Source organism: Epinephelus lanceolatus, chromosome 14 (assembly GCF_041903045.1).
Source record: "Epinephelus lanceolatus isolate andai-2023 chromosome 14, ASM4190304v1, whole genome shotgun sequence".
NCBI classification, from domain to species: domain Eukaryota; kingdom Metazoa; phylum Chordata; class Actinopteri; order Perciformes; family Serranidae; genus Epinephelus; species Epinephelus lanceolatus.
The window spans coordinates 8672519-8689612 of record NC_135747.1 but is presented as its reverse complement, the minus strand read 5'-3'; the positions used below and the strand labels follow the sequence as shown (position 1 = coordinate 8689612).

The 17094-nt window shown below is 41.9% G+C and overlaps 1 protein-coding gene across 3 annotated transcripts; it reads left to right on the top strand.

Moving 5' to 3' along the window:
* The first annotated feature begins 9 nt into the window (after nucleotides 1–9).
* Nucleotides 10–16976, top strand: znf142 (zinc finger protein 142). Of its 3 annotated transcripts, XM_033617729.2 has the most exons (9): nucleotides 10–261; nucleotides 388–414; nucleotides 3815–4306; nucleotides 4489–4716; nucleotides 7191–8015; nucleotides 8166–8343; nucleotides 8968–11911; nucleotides 14255–14360; nucleotides 14660–16976. In XM_033617729.2, the coding sequence occupies exons 2-9, from the start codon at nucleotides 393–395 to the stop codon at nucleotides 15181–15183; spliced, it is 5319 nt and encodes a 1772-aa protein (XP_033473620.2). In that variant the 5' UTR covers nucleotides 10–261; nucleotides 388–392; the 3' UTR covers nucleotides 15184–16976. The 3 variants fall into 3 exon arrangements, with proteins under 3 accessions (XP_033473620.2, XP_033473621.2, XP_078030439.1); XM_033617730.2 differs by lacking the exon at nucleotides 388–414; XM_078174313.1 differs by lacking the exons at nucleotides 10–261; nucleotides 388–414 and having other exon boundaries at nucleotides 4121–4306; nucleotides 4494–4716.
* Nucleotides 16977–17094: the final 118 nt, after the last annotated feature.

Below are 17094 nucleotides of genomic sequence, written 5' to 3'. Positions count from 1 at the left end.
TCCCCCGTCCCGTTTGCGTTATCTTAACACTATTTTGCTCGGGGACTATAATGACGTGTACCTTAGATAAATATGTTGGTGGATAACATAATTCGTGCATTCTTCTGTAGCCTGTGTGGACTGCAACGGCGAAATTGATTGCGAGCAGGAACTGCGACTTGAACAGTTAACGACCAAAATCACAAGAAGCTAACGTTAGCTCAGCTAGCGTTACCAGCGACGTCGTTAGTGTGTTGGTACAAGTTTATATCGACTTAAAAAGTAAGTGAAACTTTGGCTGCTATCTCTTAGTATTAATGAGGACATCCTTCTGACTGACACGCAGCAGAGATGAATTTATTCTCTGGATGCTGTTTAACTTATAATGGTTGATGTTTCGTTTTTCAGATAGAATGGACCGCGGAAACCCAGGCGGTAGGTTAAAATTCCGTTTGTACTGCATCGCCTAGTTAATAAGAAATAAGGAAGCAGGTAGTAGGCCTAGTAATTAATTTATTGATCTAATCCTATAAGTTACTGTAGACAGTGTAGTTGCCTTACTGCAAATATTTGTCTATTTTTAAACATGAATAGGAATTTCATTGTTTTATGAACCATAAATTCAATGCACTGTCAGTGTATTTGGATGTTCTTTTATTATCTCGAGACTTCACAGGGTGTCAGGGATGTGAATTTTTCCCCCACAAATTAATTTGAAAGGGGAACTACGCCCAATTTCACAATTCAACGTTATTTCCGTAGTCAAAAACAGTTAAAAAAAATCTTGGTAAAAATTAACAACTCTCCCAAACTCAAAAACTGCAGTGCTAAAACTCAAATTTGTTATGTTATAGGGTACAAAGTCTAGAGCTGCTCCATAGACAGTGAATGGTGAAACTAGGTTCTAGATGACACTGATAGCAACCAGGGGGATGTTCTGAGTATACGTTTTTGGTTCACAAAATCAATCTCCCAGTCATTTTCTGTGGAGGAGCTCCAGACTTATACCTCAGGGGTGCTGAATCAGAGTCAAATTAGATCATGTGAAAACACCTGGGGGGCAGCTGCTTCTCACATAATATGGTTTAGCAAAAAATAACTGTTTCATGTTTCACTGAAAAAAATAGTCAACCTTCCACTGCTCATGAAAGCTGCAGCCCACACTGTCAACTTCATGCTTTTTTCGTTATGGCCATGTCTGCTACCCAGCGGGAAATGTCTGCTGCTAGGTAACTATTTGTTAGCTTATTAACCATAGCCTTATGAAAACACATTAGTTCTGCCAGCTTGGTTCATGTCAACAAACTGTATGATAGTCCTGCATCATGACGTGAATGGAAAAAAAATGCAAAATGAACTTGCCTGTGTAACCAAAAATGTGATGCAGGCCACATATGTTATATAGACAAGCTGAGGCCTGTTTAAAATCGGTCCGCGGGCCACAACTGGCCCTGGGACTGGACTTTGGACGTGCATGTCATACTCAATGACATCACAAGTTTTAGACTTACTTCTCTGGTTTCTCGCTTTTGAGAGAGAGTAGTTCATGTTTTCTTAAATAGTGACTTCACTTTTCTAGGCCATGAAAAAAAACATTAAAATTCCTAATATAGGTGCTGTTCCCTTTTAAAGGCTCACGTCACACAAATAATCAATAAATAAGTGAAATGAAAATGAAAATGTTCTTACTTCTACTCAATAGTATCTTGCCAGTTAGATTCAATCTGAGATATTTGAGATATGTCTTTCAATTTCACCAGTACAATGAAGGCAAATGGAATTTAGATCATGGTACTGTAGGTACTAACAAAATCTACACCTGCTTCTGACTGCTCGTAGATAAGGAATGTACTGTACATACGGCATGTGTACGGCAGTAGCTCAGTCCATAGGGACTTGGGTTAGGAACTGGAGGGTTGCCTGTTCAAGTCTGGACCAAATATGGAGCGTGGACTGGTGGCTGGAGAGGTGCCAGTTCACCTCCTGGGCACTGCTGAGGTGTCCATGGGCAAGGCACCGAACCCCCCAACTGCTCGGGGCGCCTGACCAAGGCAGCCCCCTCACTCTGACATCTCTCCACTTTGTGCATGTATAGGTCCTGTTTGTGTGTCTTTCGGACCTGTGTGTTAAAGGCTCTCTAAGTCTTCCTAAGATTGAAAAGTTTTTGTCACATACAACAAACATCTCCACATGATCCGCTAGCTACATGTCCTCTGAATATGCTGTGAAAAAGTCTGGTCTCTGTAGGCAGCCCATTTGCGGAGCGCAAATGGCAACAAAAACATTGTGGTTCAGGCTGTACCAACCAGCCAGCGCAAGACCAGTGAAAGCAAGCACACACACATGAACGCGGTGCCCATGTCTCACGGTCTCGCGCAAACACGCACACGTGAACACGGTGCCCAGAGAGGCAGTTAGAGCTACAGGCTACAATGAGGCTTAAAGGCGAGCTAGCTCTGTTGTGTTCAATAACATTGTTGAACATAAACAGAAGTGAAGTGTTTTTGTTGCCATTTGAGGAGCCTGGGGTGCCTACAGAGACAGGACTTTTTCACAGCATATTCAGAGGACATGTAGCTAGCGGATCGTGAGGAGATGTTTGCTGTATGTGACAAAAACTTTTCAAGCTTAGGAAGACTTAGAGAGCCTTTAATGACAAAAGAGTGAAAAAAATTGAATTTCCCCTCAGGGGAATTAATAAAGTATATAAAATAAAATAAAATAAAAAAATAAATAGGGGTTGTCATAATAAGAAATTGCAATTTGAACTCGTATTGTGCTCTGTTATGTTCACAATAGGCAGATTTAGTTGGCAATTAGCAGAGTTAAGCTTCAGATTAGGTTTCTTAAAAATGTGAATGAGTCATTCAAATTGACTCAAATTTCTGGCATCCTGTTCCCACTTAATTCAATCAGGAGAGAGAACTCCACAAATGTATCTTCTTTTTGAGTGGCGAGACTGTAAGAGTCACATTACTGACCAACCACTATCAGTGATGGCTGTCACAATGTATAGCAATTTAACACTTAATGTAACACGTACATGTTGACTGCTCCAGTGGAGGCATGTCGCTGTCTTCCCTGACAGAGAGATCTCTCTGATGATGCAAGCTGGGAGGAGCCTCCTGTAGCTGTTGTGGGTTGTTTTTTTTTGTGTGTGTGTGTGTGTATGTGTACTTGTGCTCTTACAACAGAGAACAGAGTTAACGGCACCTGTTACCTCCTTCCAGGCCTTTGATTTACCTGTCCCTGCCACACCACATCATCTCCTTATGTGCTGTTCACTAGCTATTCATGCTAATTGCTGAAGTGGGACCGGCTGTCAATTCAGTTTACGATTGATTGGCATTCATGAACATACACATGTGTCTACAATCAAATCCGAGTTTCCTCCAGGGTTCATGGATCTGGTCTATGTTTTTACTACCCAGGGTTTTTATGTACAAATCTACTCACAGATGCATGCAGGGGGTGAGAGGCATTGTCCAGAATACAGAGTAGTTATCTCGGCATCTTCCTCTCTGACACCTCCACTAAAGACTCCAGTTCCACTCCCAGAACAGATTTCCCCAGCTCCCAGCTTTCCTGATGAGCTTATTGAGTCTGTTAGCATCAGCTGCTTTCACCCTGCTGCCCCAGCACACTACAGCATAGAAGACGCTGCAACATGGTTCTGCAGACGTTTAAAGATCTGAGTCTCCTGAGAAAATACAGGCAGCTCTGGCCTTTTTGCACCCCAGTGATACTAAATTGATGCAAAACATGAGTTACAAATGTTTGTCATGCTGTTTTTAAATCTGTCAAATTGTAACTGAATGCTGTGCTGTTCTTTCAGAAACAATGGAGACTGTGGAAGCTCATCAGTGTGAGAAATGTGGAGAGAGTTTCTCAGACAGTGGCTTTTTTACCTCACACCCCTGTTCAGAAAGGCTGACAACTCCATCCAGTAAAAAACAGCTAGAGAACTACAAGTGTTCTCAATGCAGTGAGGTTTTTTCCAAGCCAGGTATCCTGAAACGCCACTTTAAAATCATCCACGGTGGACATGACCCTGAAGGCCCATTCCCCTGCACTGAGCAAGGCTGCCAATTCAGCAGCACAGACCATCAGGAATATCAAGCTCACTTGATGTCCTCACATGGTCTCACTCTTATCCCTTGCACCCAGCAGTCCTGTAAAATGTCATTCCTCACACAGGGTGAGATGGAGAGACACTTGCGGGCCCACATGCCCTTCGGCTGCTTTCAGTGTCAGTTTGTCACTCAGAATGAAAAAGATCTGAATGATCACCTCTCGGAGCACAACCATCTGCCACCTCGTGCTCAAGGTAAACAGACACTCGAATGAGTCAGTGCTACGTTACACACATGCAGAAATCTTGTCTGTCTTTCCATTTAAAACTGTACTTAGTTTTCAAAAAGAGTACAGGTATGATTTTGTTGGGTCGTAGATGTACTGCTCCGGCACTAAGTAGATTTTACATTAACATTTTGGCATGTCTGTTTGAAGGGCAGAGGGCTGCAGCCACAACTGTATGCACTAATGGAAGGCACCAACCTCAGGTGTCCAACAGGCCAAAAAGAAAACTGAATACCAGCCCAGCTTATGCATTACCATTACCTGGAGACAGGAGTGAGGAACAGCCTGAGAGGCCAAGGCACAGTATTAAAAGGATGAGAAAGGCAGTGGAAAGAGACAAACCCTCAGCAGTGGATGCTGTACTGCCTCCATCCAAAGGTACGTACAGCAGTTAGCTACTTTTTTGCAGCAGCAGCAACAGCAGGTGGGTGGCTGTTTCAGCAATAAAGTTCTAAAGACCTAGCCTCGCATCACCAGGCTCTTCACATAAAGTGAAGAGCCTGGTTTCTATTCACTCTTTTGTCTGGATTCAGATTCCGGTCTAGGGAGCGGATGCGGAATTCACCAAATTCACCAAAGTAAAAGTGTTCACCAAAGTAAAACTTTAAATTCTGGTGCACTATCGATTTGGGGTGATAAGGGGTGTAAGAAAATCGATTAACTTAATGGCTTGGGGCTTTTCTTGTAAATTATATTCTATAAATTAAAGTTTCACCGCATTTTTATTAGCTTGGTGCTTTTATTTTGACGGAAAGGCGCATCCATCGAATTCCAGATCCTGTCTCACTCACCCTGGTTCCGGTTCCTTACCAAAACGGCCACTAACGGCCCCAGACTACTAAAGACCCACTGCACACTACCTGTACAGCACTTAACAGCAGACAGACACAGTTAGTGACTAGCTGGTGAACATAGTGTAGCATTTAGTAGCTTAAGAGGCAGAATTTTTCACCAGGAGTTGGTGGAGACCAAAAATGTAGCTAAAAGAGAATGACTGGTGGCAGACACAAATTTAACATCAGATGAATGCTAATGTTGTTCCACAACTGCTGGATGTGTAAACAAGCAGCAGTTTTCAAACAAGTTTCCTGTACCAATTTAACGGCCGGGCTCCACCGGCTGCAAACGTAAGCGTCATGTCAGCGTAGCGTCGCAGCGTATTCATTTGGGCTCCACTGACTGCATACGGAAGTGACACGTAGAGAAGCCAGCGGGGTTGTTTACCGTTTGCCGAGCCGAGAGGCTGCATGTAGGCTGCATGAAATGTTAACGCATTTTCCACCTAAGTTATTACATATATTTGAGTTATCTACAAGTTTACTGTACTGTTTGTCATCTACGCGCTTTCAAATGTCCGCCATGGACATTTACACAATGTCACGGATAAACATGGGTAAATGCATGAAAAAAAATCATCACATATCACCTCTGATAATGGTTTATTTATTCATTTTAAAACACATTGTGCTCGTTTAGCACACTATTTCATGTAGTTTTTATTTGCTGGAGGGTCACGTAGGGGAGCGTAGCGCTACAAAAACAGAAGAGCCACCTAAAATAGAGAGTTGTCGCGCGGCAGACGGGGGTTGTCGCGCCGCTCCCGTTGCCGGTGGAGCCACTGTAATTGATTAATAGGAGGGCGAGCTGCTACGGGACTCGCGCTGCAGACGTGTCGCGCCGCTGACGTGCCCGGTGGACCCCGGCTGTAAGAGGGTCATAATGTGTCAATTTTGTGTTCATAACTTGTTTCCACTGACACCAGTTATTGCAGGTTTAAGTGAAATAAGATAAACTTAATTGATCTTTTGCAGGGAAATTGAAAGGAATGAAGGTAGTTTTAATATAACAGCCGAGCCATCGCCATTTGTGTGTATGCATGGTCTAAGGCAGCTCTAAATTTTTTCACAGTACAAAAAAATTAGGTAAGAAAATATTGATGACACCTGAATTTCTACTAAAATGTTTATACGCACAGTTGAAGCACATATTTGTGCATATGCACTGTTTGTGAATGAGGCCCAATATTCATATTAAACTGTTCACATGGCTAATGAAAATGAGTATCCCACTGATATCCCTGTTAAGATGCAGCCGTGCATACTTGGATAAAATTTTGTTATCACGGCAAAATATGGAAAAGTGGAATAATTTGAACCATTTGGGCCATTTGGCCTCTAAATGTCAAAAAATATATATTTTTTCAAAGGTAATGACTCATGGCGGAATTGTTCAACCATGTAAACACAGCCACCCTCTTTCATTACATTACCCACTTTGAAGAGGTTAGTGATATTTGCATGTATCCAAAAACGTGTTGATATTCAAGCCTTTCATAATGTTTAAAAGTAGGTGTGCTTCTTCTTCCAACCATAAATGTGGGCTTTTCTTTTGGGCATGTATCACTACACCAGCCTTAGTTACGAACTGTTGGTGAGTTGATTTGTGTACAATGTATCCATGACAACATACAGATCTAACTGAAAACAGGCATGAGGCCGTGTGTCACAAACTGCAGTAAAGAACCCAGTTGAGATGCATATTCTGAATGCCTGTTATACACATTCAAAGAATGCTCCTAAAACCCAAATACTACTGGCATATCCCACATGTCTGAATGACAAAATGCTGTATTTGGAAAAAGGCCTCATTCGGAATACCCAAACATAATATGCTATTTACATGACCCATATCAAATTTGGAATATTGTAATATCGGGAAAAATTGTGGAATATTATGGTGCGTTTAAATGTAGTCAGTGTTTGATAGTACCAAGAAAGATTGAGACATTAAACTTACTTTCATCACAAACTTTGTCACTTTGTTCAAAATTAATTTCTGTTCTTGTCCACCAGAGTACCTTGCAGAGGGATCAGAGCACACTTATCGCACCCACACGTGCCCCAAGTGTCGCCGCTGCTTCAAGATGCGCTCCCACCTGCAGGAGCACCTCCATTTACATTTTCCTGACCCCAGCCTCCAGTGTCCCACCTGCAAGCGTTACTTCACCAGCAAGAGCAAGCTACGCATACACAGACTTCGTGAGGCGGGTGAAAAGGTTCACCATTGCCACTTGTGTGAATATTCTGCCGTGGAGCGGAACGCAATTCGTCGCCACCTTACCAGCGTGCATGCTGGTGAGGCAGAGGATGGTGTAAAGGGTCACAGCTATCCCTGCCCCACCTGTGGTCAAAGCTTTCACCAGAGCAAGTTGCTTAAGGCCCACATGAAGACGCACAATATTCTGTCACACAGCAGGCCAGTGGCCTGCTTCCAAGAGGGTTGTTCTTTCCAGAGTTCTTTGCGTAAAGAACTTGTCAGACACACTGCCGAGGTGCATGGGTTCAAGGCTGTAGAGTGTCGTCATCACGCCTGTGGTGCTGTTTTCAAAAGTGAGACAGACATGGAGGCTCATTATCGGACACACCTCGCTTACCACTGCTCACAGTGTGATTTCTCATGTTCCAATAAGACTGTCTTCCTCCAGCACCAGCGGCACGGTCACCCAGGAAATGAAAAGCTTTGCTGCGACTTCTGCTGCTTTGTCACATTTAACCCTGTGGAGTTCCAGCAGCACATCGGACATTTGCACGCCAACGAGAAGATCCATCGCTGCTCTCAGTGCACCTACGTGACCTCGCATCAACGGGGCTTGAAGAGACACATGCTGATGCACAGTGGTAAGGAGGGAATAGATTTTTAATATTCTCATGGTTTTCTCACCTGATTCTCACTTTACAGTGTCTGCAGTTTGTTGTTTTGATAGCTCTTGTAAGGAGCTACAGCTTTTGGCAAGATATCTCTTGATGTATTCCTTTTTTCTATAATAGATGAGAAGCCCCACAAGTGCAGCCTGTGTGACTTCAGGTGCCGAGACGAGTCCTACCTCTCTAAACATATGCTCACACACTCGGACAACAAGAACTTTATGTGTGCTGAATGTGGATACGTCACTAAATGGAAACACTACCTGAATGTCCATATGAGGAAACATGCTGGAGACCTCAGGTAGATACTTCAGAAGTTTGTCATACAACCGTTGGTTATGTTTTTATCTTGGTATTGTTATTGCACTGCTGGGTACACTCAGCCAGCCAATATAGTCCATATTTGCAAATGAAAAAACTAGAATTTCCAAATCAATACTTCGTCAGACAACTGATACTAGAATTTGAAACTGAAAGTGTCTGTACAGTAGCAGGAGCAGCGTCACAGCCATAGACTGTAAAAATAATAAACGTAGCTACTGTGACCTCACCTATAGGTTTGTGGACTCCCATTGCTGGCCATTGCTATCTTGGTTTTTTGGAACCAGAAGTGACCATATTTGAGTGAGATACTGGTGCTGAGGAGGAGCGAGGGGTGGATCTGACTGAGACACTGTCGGCAGACAGCCTGTCACTCAAATCGGCCTGCCCTTAATTATGTGTAATTTTAAGCCTTGATAGAATATGAACAAGTGAGTTATATAAAAATAAAACATCAAAAAGTGGTGGAAGATGTTTTAATCATGGCAGGCTGCCACTAATAAATGAATGTGTGGGAGACCCTGAAAGTGTGAAAAAGTCACTTTGCTTTGTATTCCTCATACACTATTGTGGTTAGGACTTAATTTCTTGTTTTCTGTCATAGGTATCAGTGTGACCAATGCCCCTACCGCTGTCACCGAATGGACCAGCTCAATAGCCACAAATTACGACATCAGGCCAAATCACTTATGTGTGAGATCTGTGCTTATGCCTGCAAGCGCAAATATGAGCTTCGCAATCACATGTTGGCCAAACACTCCGGAGAGGAGAAACAGCCATCCATATTTAAGTGCAAATACTGTACATACACTACCTGCTACAGACAAGCCCTTCAAAACCATGAGAACTGTAAACATACCAAGCTGAAAGAGTTCCGGTGTGCCCTCTGCTTTTATTCCTCTTTCAGTAGCATCAGCCTCTTCCTGCACAAGAGGAAAACTCATGGCTATGTACCTGGGGACAAAGCATGGCTTGAAAACTACGCTGCAAAGGAGAAGGAGAGGAACTCAACAGAGTTCTTGCAGGATTTTTACAATAAGCCCTTAGCAGCTCACAAGCAGTCTGAAAAATCCATCTCTGAAGGACCTCCACTGTCTGAAAGAGAACTTTCTGATCTTCCTGGCTCAGCAGATCACAGTGCCAGCAAAGGGCCTGTAGCTGGTTCACAAACTGTGGAGTCTGTGGATGTTTTTGACGTTGTTTCGCAAGAGGTTGTTAATCAAGGTATTTCAGATAGTCCTCAATCTGTGAACAGTCCTGAGGAGTACTGTACTCTTGTTTTAACGACACTATCAACCACTGACTATCAGACGTCCTCTTTGCAAAATCAGGAAGAAAGTTGTGCAAATCAGACTCCAAGCTCATCAAAATTTAATTGCAATGGCGCTAACATATCACCAGAAAAGGCAGACTTCTCTACATCTTCACTGGAGGAAGATGATGTAGCTATGGCAGATGCAGAATGTGAACAAAGTGACATAGATGACAACTATGAGTCCCTAAATAATACAAGTCAACCAATCATACCAGGGGAGTGTCAAACACCTGAGGTGGAGAGTGGTGGTGGAAAAATCTGTTCCACTTTTCCATCTGAGCACAATCAGCCATTTGAATCTGAGATCCGTCTTAAAGCTATGAAAAAGCACGACAAAGACCAAGCAGAAGCCATGGTTTTGGAGGGACGGGTGCAGATGCTTGTGGTGCCAGCTAAAGAGGTTTATCGCTGCGATAAGTGCTCTTATGTATCTAGTAAGGAGACTGCTTTGAAGTACCACTGCCAGGCTTTGTGCAGTGGAAGGATAAAGGGACACCAGTGCCAAGCCTGTGGTGCACAGTTCAAACAGCAGCGGGGCCTTGATAGCCACCTGTCAAAAAAGTGCCCAGCACTTCCACGAAAAACAAGGACATTTGTAGGCACTGCCAATACGTGTTTGACAGCAGAGGACAATTCTGCTTTGGATCAGGACGACGAAACAAATTCCAGTCAGACAGAGCTTCTATCTTCCCAAAATAAGATTTCCACAGATAAGGGACTTCAGCAAGAAGAGGGAGTATGTACATCTCATTTAAAAATCTGTAAAGGTATTGTTGATAATGCTTTTACATCCAGTAACTCAGGACAGAAGCAAAGCAAAATTCAAGCAAAAAAACTTTTGAAAGTTCAACTTGCAAAAAAGCAATTACTTTCTAGTAACAAACAAAGAAATGTTCCTCTGCAGAAGTCCCTTTACGCCAATAAAGATGGGAAATTCAAATGCAAGCTGTGCAGTTTTTCATCAGTCAGGCTTGCAACAGTTGAACGGCACCTCTCAACCTGCAGAAAAATCTTAAGGAAAAGAGAGACTCAGATCATTTCAGAAGAGGGGAACAAGTGTGGCAATGAGTCGATCAAAGAAAAAGAGGACTTGGTGGAAGAGTCCAAAGAAAGAACTGGGAATGTTTCTGAGAAACATCAAATCTTTTCTTGTCCAAGCTGTGCATTTAAGTGCAATCAGAAAAGAGCATTAGACAGTCATGAAAAGAGAGGCTGCTTGAAGCCAGATGAAGTCCAATGCACCATGTGTTCATATGTAACTAAATCAAAGACTACTTTGACCCGTCACATCCTGTGTGCCCATAACAAAAAGGTTGGTGTTGCCAAACGTTTGCATTGCCAGCACTGTAGTTTCACCTGCAAACAACAACGATGCATGGCTCAACATATTGCACTCAAACACAAAGGTGCACGACCTCACCAATGTCAATATTGTCCTTTTAGCACTACAAGACGTTATCGCCTGGAAGAGCATGAGTCTCTTCACACAGGAATCGGTCGTCACAGCTGCGACATGTGTGACAAGACTTTTGGGGCTGTGACAAAATTGCGTCAGCACAAGATGCGCATCCACGACAAACAGCCCACGCACTTCTGCTCACTCTGTGACTTCAGTGGCTACACGCTTGACGATGTGAGACGCCATAATCTCAGATGCCACATGGGGGAATTACACCATGCTTGCACGCATTGTGATGCTCAGTTTAGTTCAGAGGTTGCACTGAGAAACCACTGTAAACGTGTGCACCAGCTCCAGGTCTGTTTCTCATGTAAGCAGTGTGACTACACATGTGGCAGCGAGGCCACTCTGAAGAGCCACCAAGAGAACAAGCACCCTCAGGTAAAGTGCAACACCTGCCAGGAGTCTTTTAAGACGAAGGAGAGCCTTGAGATTCATCAGAGAACCCACCTGGCACATCACTGTCAGCTGTGCCCCTTTGCTACCAAAACAAGGCAGCTGTTAGCTCAGCACCTTCTGAATGAACATGAGGAGGAATCTCAGGAGGAAAAGCCTCTCAAGTGCAGCTCTTGTCAGTTTGCTTGTCGGCATCAGTTGGTGTTAGAGCAACACCTTCGTTCACATGGAGGCAAGCGACTTTACAAATGCACAGACTGCGAGTATTCAACCGGGAATAAGCAGAAAATCACGTGGCACATTCGTATACACACTGGAGAGAAGCCTTACAGCTGTGAGCAGTGCAGTTACACCTGCACTGATCCATCTAGGTTGAAGGTAAGTTCCAAGTTTACAGCATGAGTTAATTATTTGTAAGATATAATTTAGTCTTTGATTTCTTTACAACGGATACTTAACAGAAATGGTTTTATTTTTATGCTTGTGTTAAGAAATATGGAGCCACAACCAGGAGATGGTTGGCTTAGCTTAGCATAAATACATGAAATGACGAAATAGCTCACCTGGCTCTGTCCAGCAGTAAAAATGTTCATGTGCCAGCACCTCTAAAGCTCACTAATTAACAGGTTAAGTCTTGTTAGTTTAGCCAAACCAAAACATTTAATCAAACTGAAGTGTGAAAACAGCAATTTGCAGATCATGTGGAGCTATGGCCCAGGGACTCAAAGTCACTGCACCCAGTCAAGAAATAGTCTGGTATGTTACCTTTGTTAAAACCACAATATGAGGTTTTTACACTAAGTATTGTTTTTAAATGCGGACAGAACCAGGCTAGCTGTTTCCAGCCTTTACGCTAAACTAAATTAACAAGCCACATGCCGTATTGGACAGGCATTAGGGTGGTGTTGGTACAAACTAGCTTGCTAGCTAACGTTACAGCACAACAATCCCACATTTTTGACATATTTCCATTTTACTTGTCCCCCCTTTGATGGCATATGATCAGTGGTGGATGAAGTACCTGAAAGCCATACTTGAGTATAAGTACAACTATCTTACCGGAAAATGACTTTAATAGAGGTTAAAGTCACCTGTTAGAATATTACTCGAGTAAAAGTCTAAAGTATCTGCTATGAACTGCACATAAGTATTAAAAGTAATTTTTATTATATTGAATGTTATTAAGTATTGAAAGTAAAAGAACAAGTAAACGCTATTAATAAAAAAGCTATCGGTCAGATTATAAAATTTATTTCAATTTAACATATACACCATCTTAAAAATGGAAAGTACATTACACTCAAAGGTGTGCTCACTGTTACCTGTCACAAATCTTTATCTCCTTGAATCATTACTTGCCCTCTCTGCTGTGGGATGCCATTTTCTGCTTCCATCATGAAGTAGGTCTCATTGTCGAGTGGAATGTAGTAAAGAGCATATTGCATCTAATTTGACATGCAGCCTGGGCTCGATTAGAAGTCAAAACTTGACCATAGCTTTTTGAGCACTTGTTTGCACTGGCCCATATGTGATTAACTTATGATCAAACTTGCCAGCTAAGACCACTGATTCGCCAAACCTTCTGATTTAATTTTGTAGTAAGAAAGTAACAGAAATGCTTAGGACGAAGACATACGTAGATACTGGAGTAATACTGGAGTAGAACACATTTCTTCCAATGCATAGAAATGTATTGAAGTAAAAGTATACGTTTTGTTTAGGAAATGTAGTGGAGTAAAAATGAATGTTGACAGAAATATAAAAACTCAAGTAAAGTTAAGATACTCCCAAAAAACACTTAAGTATTATGGCAAAGTATTATCACTTTGTTATATTATACCACTGCAAATGACCACCAGAATTTAACTGAAGTCCAACAGCTAAGTTACTGCACTTGTTACTGCTCCTCTAATGTTGGATATGTTGGGCGGCTGTGGCTCAGAGGTGGAGCGGGTCGTCTACCCATTGGAAGATCAGCGGTTCGAGTCTGCATGTCGAAGTATCCTTGAACAAGATACTGAACCCCAAATTGCTCCCGATGATGCTTCCATCAATAACTTAGCAGGTGGCACCTTGTATGGTAGCCTCGGCCACCAGTGTATGAATGTGTGTGTGAATGGGTGAATGTGACTCGTAGTATAAAAAGCACTTTGAGTGGTCTAATGACTAGAAAGGCACTATACAAATGCAGGCCCATCCATTGATACAGACTGGCAGGTTAGGAGCACAGGTTGCTAACAGCCTACAGAGCACCACTACTGGCCTGCTAACGAAGGTGTTTTCTCTCTTATTTGATGACTTATCTAAGTAATCGATAGCATGTAACCTATGCTGCGAACAAATCGCGAACTCCATCAGATAAATGGCAAATGTTGTGGTAATACCATGATTGCTGCTGCATGCTGTGTCTTAATTACGATGATGATGCTGATGACATGTTGGTCATGAAGCTCTTGAAGGTTTGTCCCATTTCATAGGGAAAGATTTCAACCACTACTCCTCGTAAATCTGTTGTGAGAAGCAAAGGGGTACTCGAAAACAAGGGGTAGGAGTAAAAAAAAAACAAAAGGAATGGGATTGAGCCTTAGTTTAGTGTTTCATAATAAAATGTATAGGTAATATACTGTGTGTAATCCCTATACTGTAATATGGTATTGAATGTGTTTCCAAAAGATAAAGCACAATGAAAATGCTACGTGTTCTCTTGTTTTTCTACTATAGCTTCACATGAGGGTTCACCAAGCAGAGAAGAAGTATCTTTGTCCAGAGTGCGGCTACAAATGCAAGTGGGCGACTCAGCTGAAGTATCACATGACCAAGCACACAGGTATTGGAAAGACATTAAGCATGATGATAATGATACTACTCCCTTTTTAATATAATAAATAATAAATAAAGGGAACAATGAGTTTTGCCTCACTGTGAACTCAGTCATGTTTATTGTCAGTGGTGTCTCTCTGTTTTTTAGAAATGTGTGGCAGGTTATTTCTGTAAATCACTGTTAAAGCTCAGCAAAACTTTTTTTTCAGGCACTCAACTGAATTTGCATTTGTAAATGTAGTTTACAGATTTAATGTTGAGAATTTTATACTGCCAGGAAAAAAAACATTTATTTGTCCTCTGCAGGGGACAAGCCACATGCCTGTGATGAGTGTGACTACCGCACTAACAGAGCAGATGCTCTCCGTGCCCACCGGGACACGCAGCACTGTGACCTGCGCCCTTACGTCTGTGAGAAATGCGGCAAAGCCTTCAAGACTAGTTTTATACTGAAGACTCACCAGCGCCAACACAGTGACGATCGGCCATACACGTGCGGCTTGTGCCACAAGGCTTTCCGGTGGCCGGCGGGTCTCAGACATCACTACCTCTCACACACCAAGCAGCAGCCTTTCTGCTGTCGCCACTGCTCCTACAGAGCCAAACAGAAGTTCCAGGTGGTCAAGCACTTGCAGAGGCACCATCCAGAGATGTCTGTGGAGCAGGGGGTGGTGAGGGACTCTGAAGCGGTAAGCCTGACCCTGAAGGAGGCCTTGCAGGGGACACTGGATGAGAGAGCAGCAGAAATGGACAAAGAGGGAGGGGCGGGCGATGAGGTACAGGTTGAGGAGGTTATGCAAAGAGAGGAAGACTGTGAGACAAAAAGTTGAAGAGAGGGCACAATAGATGCAGTGGTGTGTTGTAGATGTCATCATAATTGACCACCTGATATTAGCATTGGTGGAATGTGGTGTCCGAGTTTTGCACTGTAAAGAAAACAATTTTTCAACCTGGATCCTATTTTACCATGTTTTTGTGTGTAAGTGACTAATGGAAACAACAAATTGGTCCTGTATTGAGTGAGAGCACTGCAGACAGCAGGCGTGTAATGGACTGTAATGCAACCTCTCGGGACAAAACCACCCTCAATTTACGTTTTTGCCACTGACAGGCTCAGATTCTTATAGTAAGTGTCTGACAACATTCCTACAGAGGTTGAGCTTTTCATGAAAAAGTAAGATCATTGTTGTTTAACCAAGAACAGCCCCGAAATCTCTATTGTCATTTTTTCATCATAAAACGCATACAATCAAAATGAGCCGTCTTGGCTTGTCTTCACTGCATTGTTCCAACAGTCACCAACTATGGTTTGATTCAAATAAATCCTTAATTTGCCCAGTTGTGTGATGTGACAATAAGCTGGCTCTAAACACACTAAAATTACTGCATATTTAAATGGAGTCTGGTGGGATTGGTGATAGTGACTTTGGGGCTGTTCATGGTTAAAAAGCAGGATCTGACTCTTTAACAAAAAGGTCTATCATAGAAGGGTCCTTTCCATAATGTTGTAAGTACTTGGAATAAAAATCGGAGCCTGTCAGTGGCAAAAACAAGCAATTTTAGAAGATGTATATTGACAGTGGTAACATGGCACCAGTACTGCGCCAATTTTTAAAAAATGTTGTTGCCATTTTCACTGAGACACAAAAACATGGGAAAATGTAGTCCATGTTGAAAAATAGTTACGTTTCTCTTAAAGTATAAATTCAAGTTACATGTACTTAACTTAAGAATTTCCATTTTGTTCAACTATATACTCATACTTCACTAAACATGTTATTCACTGTACTTTTTACTCTACTGCACTTGTCTTGAGTCACTTTTCAGATTACAGTTTTTCATACCATTCTTTCCCAATGAAAACCACGTATCTTCAGATTGATTTTGAATGTTTGTGATAACTGAACGATGAAGTATTCTTTTATGAGCTGAGAAAATTCTCCCACTTCTTATGCTGAATAAAGCATATAAAACCCTCTTGGATCAGCTGGAAAATGCATCGTCACAAAGCTGAAAACTAGTTGACATTTAGAGATCTGTAGTTCTCACAGGACAGCCACACTACAAACATATGACAGTCTTATAGAATGTGATGCCTTGCTGTAGATTAAGCTACCACACTGAATATAAAGGAGTTAAAATGAGCACAACCTCAAACATCTACAGCAGTAAAATGCAACATACTGTATATATTAAAGCAGCATCAAAAGCATCAGATATAATAAACAGGAACATTTTACTGCACAATCAAAATGTATAACTTTTGATTGTGATACTTAGTGCTGATAATACTTACACACCTGTACATACTTAAGTATGGTTTTGAATCCATGACTTTAACTTGAAGTGGAGTATTTTCACAGTGGTATTCGCACACTGATCTGAATACTTCTTCCAACACTGGATTTTAATGTACTGTAAAATGCTAGTGGAACACATCAGTACACATAGTTGAATGAGAGAATGTGGACTGAAAGGAAGGTGTGCTCTGTGAAAGAAATAAACCATGTTTTCTTTTAGTTCAAGTCCTTTGATATTTGCTTGTGATGAAGAGTATATATTTATATATATACTATAGTATATGTATAGTATATAAAATGAATAAAAGAACTTGCACAATGAATGAGTCAAAAATGTTTGTGAATGACTGAATGTTGCACCATTCAGTAAATTTATTGCATGTATTCACAGGCCTATATATACATACATTTACATTATACACAACAAAACTGTGTAGAATT